At 51.6% G+C, this 9,181-nt stretch overlaps 2 protein-coding genes across 2 annotated transcripts in view; both read right to left on the reverse strand.

The window, feature by feature from the left end:
- The window catches only part of LOC131210998 (uncharacterized), a 4,179-nt gene extending 3,757 nt beyond the window's left edge, over positions 1-422 (reverse strand). The window contains 2 exon segments of the mRNA XM_058204333.1: positions 1-66; positions 69-422. The exon segment at positions 1-66 is cut by the window's left edge and continues 22 nt beyond it. Coding sequence (XP_058060316.1) covers positions 1-66; positions 69-422 — 420 coding nt within the window.
- A 4,670-nt stretch (positions 423-5,092) lies between these two features.
- LOC131209828 (uncharacterized) lies at positions 5,093-8,867 on the reverse strand. The gene is made up of 3 exons (XM_058202973.1): positions 8,582-8,867; positions 5,568-6,140; positions 5,093-5,492 (listed from the first exon to the last, which is right to left on the reverse strand). The coding sequence occupies exons 2-3, from the start codon at positions 6,129-6,131 to the stop codon at positions 5,304-5,306; spliced, it is 753 nt and encodes a 250-aa protein (XP_058058956.1). The 5' UTR covers positions 6,132-6,140; positions 8,582-8,867; the 3' UTR covers positions 5,093-5,303.
- Between the last annotated feature and the right edge of the window lie 314 nt (positions 8,868-9,181).

Below are 9,181 nucleotides of genomic sequence, written 5' to 3' on the forward strand. Positions count from 1 at the left end.
GCATCGATCGCCGTCGATGTGCCGCCGGCCTCGTGGTGGTGATGGTGGTGGTGGTGGTGCTGATGGTGTGCGCCATGACTGCTGCGCTCTGTGATCACTTCCGGTCGTGGTGCAAAGATCCGCTGCGAACGGTGGTGCTGGTGTTGAAGATCACCACCACCACCGTTAGTCGCGGTGGCCGAGAGCTTCTTCAGGTACGACGAGCTGAGCGTGCTGTGCGATCGGTGGAAGGTACGCAACCGGCTCGAGTGGCTGCCCCCGGGCAGGATGCTCCCGTTCGGGGCCGCGTTCCGGCTGGTAAGCTTTGGCACGACGGACTCGATCTTCAGCAGGGCATGCTGCGAGGCAGCCGCACCGGGCGTGCCGATGATACTGTCGTTGATGTGGAGTGCAGACTTTCCGCGAATTTTCGGTGTACTCATTGGGGCTCCGGGGTTCCGCTAGTGCCCACCGGCTGCTGTCCCTCGTCGCAGCTGTTCGCCGTCACCGTTGGCGTCTCGAACACACGCAAACACACCAGCCGATCCCTAGTCATGGTCCTCGGGCGGTCTCGGTATCAGCGACCGAGACCGCGGCTCTGTCTGCCTCATGCCCTCCGGAAGGTCCGATAAGTCACAGAATTATCACGTGGTCACGAGTCCCTCCGGAGGTCCGGGCTCGATGCACGATGGATGTAGTGGTGGTGGTGGCCCACGTTTGTTGTCGCCCGTTTTGCCCGTTCGTAAAATTGTTTATGATGACTTGCTACAGACACTGCCTCCTTTCACCCACTCCGTCCCTCTCTCTCTCTCGCGCGCGCTCTCTTTCTCGCGTCTATCCGAACGGGGGTCCCGCGAAAGGGGCCACGGGGGGTGCGCAGTTGGCGAAAATCAATTGAAAGCCGAAAAGGCCGATGTTTCGTGACCGATTTTCTCTACACAGCGACACAAACGCGTCTTGCCAGTCCTTGTCGGGCTCGTTCCACGGCGTTAGTCCACGTTACGGAGCAATCAATCGGAGTTCTTCCCACTTCCCGGAAGTAACAGTTTCACTGGGGGATGATGGGTCCCTGGAGTTACTACCCGCGGAAAATCACCAACGACCGGATTCGAACGCTCTAGGCACACGCCTGTGTCCTGACGCCTGGCCGTCCGGACTTCACTTCTGCACTCGGCAACGCGATCCCGCCGACTGGCGCGCTTCGATTCCGACTTCGTGTTCCGACGGGTTCCGGCCACATCAAATCAGGCTCAAATTTCACTGTCGCCCGTCGCCCGTCTGAGTGGCCCTAGTTGTGTGTGTCTGTGTTTAAGGGACCCGGAACTAGGGGTGGTGGTGGGGCTCCTTATGCGGAGGAGAGCCACCAAGTCTGCATTTTGATTACCTCTCGCGCGCGCGCCCCGACCGTCGTCGTAGGGTGGTTATGTTGTTTATGATTGAAAATCGCGGCCCACGGGGTCGGTTCGGAGCACTTGTTTGCGTACAGACCCCGTCCCACCCCCCTTCGGGAGCGACCTGCGGAAATCAGCCCCCCCGGTACACCTGCGCGCCCAAGTGCGCCGTGTTGCTGTCGCGGTGTGGGGCCGTACGCTTCTCTCTATCTATGCGCTATGCGCCCTATGCTCCTCGTATTGAGGTTAGATATAAACAAAAACCTGGTGATTGCGCTGAATGTTGTTAAGGCGAATAGCGCGACTATGTTTTCGGCCGGGCCCGGTTGTTTGCGTGGTTGCCGTGTAGCATAAAGCATCGCGCTCAGTACGGTTGGCACTGACGCCCTGGCCTTAGACGGCTGGAGGAAAAGCGTTGAAGTCCGGTGCCATCTTTCGGAACTGATGATTAATCGAATTCTTTAGATGGGATCCGGATTCGGAACGTTGTTTGCAATTTTGTAGTATTTATTACGTACGATTAGTTAGTTTGTCTCGACCTTGAGATTTTGAACAATAAAGAAAAACATTTTGATTCGATCAAAGTTCACCACCACACCGAACGCCAGTGGTCCGGGCAAGGCAGAGCTATCGAATCATAGTGTACTGGGACGAAACGGTACAGCATTTCAAATGACAGCTGAAAGTATGAAGGTATCCCAAGAATGAAACAGTCTACTCGCGAGTTAACGCAAGTTGTGTGTACATTATCTTTAATAAAATATTTTACAGGAGTTGAACGAAAGGTGGATTCGGAAAGCAGGTTGATTGCTGGATTTGTTTCACGTGTTGATGGATCCCTTCGGATGTCTTCGGAGCGAAGCAATACAAACAAACGGAGGACGACTCTAATCGGCAGGAAATGCTGAAGACGCCCGTTGGGTGAACTCGCCAGAACGGGGTAGGCTTTGTGATTCATTCACTACCACCAACAGGGCGAGTACCACCTACTAACAGTTCACAAGGCAAGGAAACTTTTGCACCCCCCGCACACACATAAACAGACGCTAGTATATGTAATAATTTAGCTGTTCTCCGCCTAACTGGGGCTGCCGCGCCGTGGAACGGTGATTAGAGCGGCACAAATTCCGAGCTCACCGTTCTATGACGTGTTTCCGGTTGTTCAGCTGCTGCACTCCATAAACCAGTGGACGTCCGCTGAGTGTGGAGCACACGTCGTCCCAGAAGCCTTGTCCCAGACGCTGCCGCCGTCGTCGTCGTCGTGGTCGGGACTGGAGCATGCGTTCTATTCCCGTCCAGACCGCTGGCAGCATATGGCAGCGCTTCCGGAAGTCTGCATAGTTTCTGGCATTCCACCGTCCGGACAAAGTTTGCACGAGCCCTGTCTGACGCCCTCCACCCTTTCAGGACTCTCTCTCTCTCTCTCTCTTGCGCGCGCTCAGTGCAGGGCCACGGGGGCAGGGTGAAAATGTCTTTCGGGGAATTTCCGGAACGGTCGGTGGAAAGTGTTACTTCGAAGTGCCTTAAGTTCGCCGGCGCGAATTGCATGAATGGTGGGAAAAGTGAAAATTGTGGAAAATCCGCAAAGTTTCTCAGGTTTCAGCCAGGGACCAGGAAATCCACCCACCCACCCTTTTTGGGGGGTTCGGGGCCCAGGTTCAGGGGGCCGATGTGAGCGAGTGGGTGCCGGGTTCGGCCTACATTTTTGCCATTTGCACCCCACTCGCCCAGCACCCTCACCGTAGACACTGCAGCACAGCGCATGGGGTAAAGCCAGGCGAAAGGTCAGGTGAAACAGGAGCACCAGCGGAACCGTCGCGATTGGAGCTCGATTTAAAAATGGCAAAAAGGAGTTCCAATTCTATTGCGGTACAGTTGGGTGCAAATTTTACTACTACTAGCACTACTTTCTTTGGCTTTAAGTTTGGTTTTATCAGTTTTAATAATAATAATTACAAGCCATTCCTCAATCGGCGGTGGAAAAAACATGTTGGAAAGACGTTGCTTAATAGATTTTTTTTAAATTTTCTTCAAATAATGTCCCAACAAAAGGTTTCACTGAGGGCTAATTATTACCTACGAAAGAGAGAGCCTACATTCAGCGACAAATGTTAAAGGGTTTGCAACAAACGCTGTGTCGGTGGCGCAACTGTGCCTTTTTAATGTATGTAGATCGGAGGTAATCAAACAACCCGCGCCGTGCCGTAAAAAATGAATAAAGTAGCACATTAATAAACAACAATTTATGGCCGATAAAAGGTGGGAAGCTAACCTTACGCTCCACGCTTCATCCGCCACCCCGATCCGAACCTTGATTCCGGTTCGATTTTCAACTCGACCTGGGACCCCATTTTTCCCGGGACGTTTTTCACGCTTCCCCCCCACCCCCGGCCAGAAATGCAGTTGGAGCAAAATGCAAATTGTAGTCAAAATGTAGGCAAAGCAGCCGACCGTTGGACCGTCTACCACCGCGAGGAACTTCTTGCCGGGAGTTCCGGGAGCAAACAACAGAAACGGAACGGAAACCTTCCCAACCCCCCCAACGTCAGGGTTCACAGCGAGGATCGGGTGCTCCGTTTTTTTCCCGGCGAACACGGCCACGGGTGATGGGTTCTAGATTGTCACGGTGCGGGGAGCCTTTGGCGGCAGTAATTAGCTTATGCGGCTGCCGCCCGGGCCCGGGAGCATAAAGTTAATAAAATGTTGCCAACCAACGGCTGGCGCTCGCTTTGTGTCAGGTCACCGGCCCCATTCCGCGCCGATTGGGGCTTGCTCGGCGCTCGGGTGTCAGTTTGTTTGTTGATCACTACTTCCGTTCCTCGTAGACACTCTCTTCAGGTGCCGATGCTGCCGGCCGTCCACCCGGCGAAAGGTCTTTGCGAGTGTCCCTATTTTATGCTCTCTGTCACGCGCCGCGTGATGTCAGTTCTGTGTGACAGCGTGCATAAATTCATATATGCAAAGCAATGTACCGGCAAAACAGCGGTGCAATCGATATTGATTGTCGGCTGGGGACGCAGTAAAGCTGGGGCCGAGCCGAGGCGTGGGGCCACCGAGGTAATCGCGCAAGTTCAATGGCGTGATTATGCTGGTCCGCTCCGGGGGAGTAGGGGTCCTCGTTGGGGGTTTCGCGTCGCACGTTTGTTCGATGTGCATAAAAGCGACATTATGGGACGGCTGCGAAACGAAACGCCGTTGCGAAGTTCGATTTGGAGACAAATTGATTCCGCCGGCTCGGGCCCGGTTCGGGGTTCACTGTTTCAATTCCACCCGCACGTAGAATTTGCGTTATTTGCTCGGCTCATGCAATGTTGCATCGGAACGTAGACATAAGTTGATACAGCCCGCCCATGCCCGCCGATGGCTAATGCATTAAATAAACACACATTACGGGTTGCAAAGGACAGCATTACCTACCTAGTTGTGCCTAGAGTACGCTGTCACGTTTCTACCACTTCAAAGTTCCCTATTTATCGCCACACAATCCACGACCAACGCTGCGCTCTTCACGTAGCCCACAAATCTGTGCATTCCCGGAAGGCAACGGCGTGGCATACGGAAGCCAACGGGGACACGGCCCGTTCGGTAAGCCAATTACCGGGAAGGTCTTCAGATTTAAGTCAAGGCGTCGCGGTCCTCCTTCTGGTTCTGATATGTCAGTGAAAAAAAAAACTAAGTAGAAAAACGGAAACGCCGGAGCGGATATTGATTCAGGAGCCGGGTCGGCTGTGCTGTGCATATATATTCGGGACGCATTCCATCTACGGTGAACTTCAAAGCGGGCGGCACTTCAAGCGGCCCAGACACGGGACGGGACAGTAGTTGGTCACGTGGACATATCGACATACATCTAAAGGCTTAATAATACCGGATCAAGGCTGACGCTTGGCGCCAGCGTTTCGCTCTCTCACGCCGTCGGCGGACCATCCACTGCTACGTGACCGGTGTCCCTTCCTCGATCGGGGCATCGGTGTCGACTTTGTAGGGCCACTCGCGGTGTATCACAGGTCCGATGTCACCGTTCAGGATGGTGATCAGCTCGTCCAGAAACTGCACATCGTCCAGATCGTCCGACAGCTTGCGGGTATCGGCGATCAACCGGTTCGTGGTGGCCTCGAGCGACTGTAAGAAGCGACAGAGAACCGTGTAGCAATCCGCCGTCCGGTGACTGCTTGGGAGTCCCTTCCGACACCTTACCAGTAGGTCGTTGTGCAGCTCGACCGATTTGTACATGAGCGAGTGAATGTTGCTGTCGAGCTTGTCGATCTCGTCGATCTTGTCGGAGATGTCCTCGATCATGCTGGAAGTGGTGGAGCTGCAGCTCGTCTGTCCGGAGGAGCTGGACGATTCGAACACGCTCGGTGTTTTGCGGCGAAAGTTTTGTATCTGAAAGCTGTTCAGGATGCTCGATTCCAGCAGTCCAAACGTCCGGTATCGATTGTTGCGCCGCTCCACGTTGCTACGCCATCGGTGCTCACCTGTGCTGGGGTCCTGCTCCTGGGGTCCGGTGTCCTCGACGTCCTCACAGGTCCCGTGGTCGTGGTGGCCATGTTGTGCTGTCGGTGAGTGTCGGTGCTGGTGGTCACCGTGCTGCAGATGCTCGGTGGAGTTGGATTTGGGCAGATGGAACGGCGAGGTCCGAAGCAGACCGCAGCAACAGTTTACATTCAGGTTGGTGGGATTGATGTCTGTCTGCTCGAGCTCCTCGTACAGGGTTAGCGCATTTTCTTCGTCGATCGACAGTGTGAACTCCATTTTCATTTATTTTGACTGAAAAAAAGAAGAAGCGTGTTAATAGATTAGTTCTGCGCTGCGCTGTTCGACTAGTTCCTTAATTTTATTGGTCTAATTTTGATTGGCTCATTGTCACTACCCGCCAAACTTCCTGCCATTGTTGTGATACTTTTCCGAGTGCTAATGGCATGGCAATGGCATGGCGGGTATAAAAGGGCTTCATTGCACAGGGTAACGGCACACAGCGTGTCTAGCAACGCACTACGTCAGGACCCAACGAAGATCAGATCAGATTGTCCCGACCGGTATCGTGAACGATGAAGGCAACCCTCCTGTTCCTGTTGGTCGCCGTGTGCGCGTCCGTGGCACTGGTATCGGCTAGTACCGCAGCGAAAGATAGACCTAGACAGGGTCCCAAGGATGAAAACGATGAACCTTCGTCGTCGGAGCAGGTGGACGATGGCCCGAAAAACAAACCCGTTCCACGGTCCAACGCGGACACAAGAAAAGGCAACCAGAATCGCAACAACGGAAGGTCCGGAGCTCGAGACAACTCCCGTGCTGGTCCAAACCGTAAGGATAAAGGAACGCGTGGGCCTACCCCACCGACGGACTAATGTAGCTTTCACAGACGGACAAAACAGATAAATTTGATAAAATACATGCATTGAAAAAAAGGGATCGGTATTGTTATTGCAGTCAGTCAGTGAAATGCTGGAGTCATGAAAAATCGGGCCCCAAGTTCAGTTCGATTTAACCGCCATGTGCGTAGAGTTTACGAGTTAAAACCCATCGATCGGTACGGTACAGACCATAGAAATATTTAATTTGAAACACAATTACGTATTAGCAAGAGTGCAGTTACAATTTTTAAAGGTATTTTGTTTTGATGTTTTACTAAAAAGAACCGTGAGTGTGAAAGGAATCGCCCGGCAGATTTCAACCAGACGGATTACCATTTGTGCCCAGTTAGTTCAGATAATAATTCCTTTCTAGTTTGGTTGTAATTTAAAATAAATTTAGCAACTGTTAAGCAAACGTATTTTTGCTTTGCATCATAAAGTAATTGAATTTTTAATATTACAATGACAACAATATGGCAGCCTGCGTTTTATTATACTCTAATGCGCGATGATGACTGTCATTATTTCTGCATTAGTTTTCAACTTCCAGTCCCCTTAGCTGTTTTTAATTCTTTTCCAGTTTGTGCTATAAAGGCGAACTCTGCACACAAAAGTATTCAGTAGGTGTTCCAGACGATCGTGTTGCAGGACCCATGATCACCTGATCCTCTTTGGTAGCCTTTGCTACAGTCGAAATAAGAACTAAAGTTGGGACACGTCGGAATTCGTGTTGAGGCAAGGATTCCCTACTGGAAAGTCTACAAACTAAGAATGGGTTGGGAGGAGGATATTTATTTTTGGCCTACGTATAACGTTCGAAAAAGCTGGAGCAATGCCTCGTGAGATAAAGACAAGTGAGACAAGCTTCATCATACAGAAGATAAGCCCCTTTGTGAGATAAAATGTGTAATGACCGATCGAATTGAAGAGATAGGTGCGAATCGCGACATCGAAAGACTGAAGAAAGGCCTCGGAAAATGCCACACAGCTATTAAACGGAAAGCAATTTTCGGTTGACGTTCGGCGATCGGCAATTAGCAATCGTTAAAAATGAGGCTTAATTGCCTTCGTAACCGACATTCCCGCGTAACCGTTACACGCCTGAGATCTCTTTTTTCAGTTCTTCACAATCAGTAATCGAAAAACCGTTGACCGTTGAACGATGTCGGACGTGTCGTCTGGAGATTGTCACGCTAACGGACGCTATCTTATCGGGATGGGTAATTGATTTTTTGCGTTCCATAATGTAAAACGGACATGGCTTACAATAAACATCTCATAAACGACATTTCATAAACTTTCTACTTTTCATAAACTTTCTCCAAAATGCCACGAAACGCAGAGCAGCACAAATTTTTTAATACCATTCTTCTTTTTCCGCCACCAGACCGACGAAGCCTCATTAGTGCCAGGGGATCAGTGAACCTAACCGGAGCCGCTTATAATTAATATCTTTAAGGTGCCCATGCCTTCAGGAATGCCTTACTGAAACCCCCAAGACCACAAAGACAGCTAGTCTCTCGGCGTTCCGAAACCAGCCGATGATGAAGTTGCGAACGTTTCGTAGGTCACTGGAATCGTACGCATGTTTCGGTCACGCATACCAGCGACCGACCGATGAAGCTAGCGAACCGTGGCGCACATTAATTTAAACTTTTCCACTTTTATTTCCACCGATGCCGATCGGTTGGGGAGCTTATGAAATCACCCAACTTCGAGCGGGTGACTCACTTTGGAGCCGCCGATTGAAATCGATTTGGGAACACCAAGCCCCGGGCAGAACACTTCTCACTGCCGATGGCTGATGATGGCCCTCAACGTGCGCCGACCCTGTTTGCTTCCGTTTGCACTCACCGATTCGGTTCTGTCCGTCGGGGGAGTTGATAAGAGATTAGATCCTATCCTGCCGACCGAGTGGAGCAAGCGAGACTGTTCCACTCACGGTGATCATATCTCGCCCTCGGCGGAACACTTGACACTGGTACGTCAGCAAATGCTGTGCTGTGCTTTGTCACCGGTGGCTTTGGGTTTCATCGGCAACACTTATCCGCGGAACGTGAGCCTGTTTCACTGCCTTCAATGTGCTGCACCAGAAACGCAAAAACAATAAACAGAATAAGAAACTTGTTCACTTGGCCATCGGACACTACCGAAGAAGTTGATGGATGGCGTTATGGAGTGCCGGTATTTTTGGGGGGGCGATTTCACTCCATGACCTCCGGTGGTTGTAGTTCGAGAACGCGCTCGCCCAATTACGGCCCGACTGTTGTTTTCGAGCCGTTCCGAGCCGCGGGTTAATGGAATCCGCAGTTGTTCCGGTTCCTTGCGTAGCCAAGTCGGTGTCGAATGTTAGAATGGTTATTTTTCACTAATTGTCCGTCGAGAGGGACTATCGGATTACCGACGGGGTATCCGTATTTCGAGTGCGTTTAGGAACTACATTCCGTGACAGTT

This window comes from Anopheles bellator, chromosome 2, assembly GCF_943735745.2.
Source record: "Anopheles bellator chromosome 2, idAnoBellAS_SP24_06.2, whole genome shotgun sequence".
In the NCBI taxonomy this organism is placed as follows: Eukaryota; Metazoa; Arthropoda; class Insecta; order Diptera; family Culicidae; genus Anopheles; species Anopheles bellator.

Excerpts from the sequence above, each read along its gene's own strand:
- LOC131209828 (XM_058202973.1), bottom strand. The coding sequence starts at position 6,131 with ATGAAAATGGAGTTCACACTGTCGATCGACGAAGAAAATGCGCTAACC. Across the intron at positions 5,493-5,567 it reads AGCTGCACAACGACCTACTG|TCGCTCGAGGCCACCACGAA; the intron begins GTAAGGTGTCGG and ends CGCTTCTTACAG.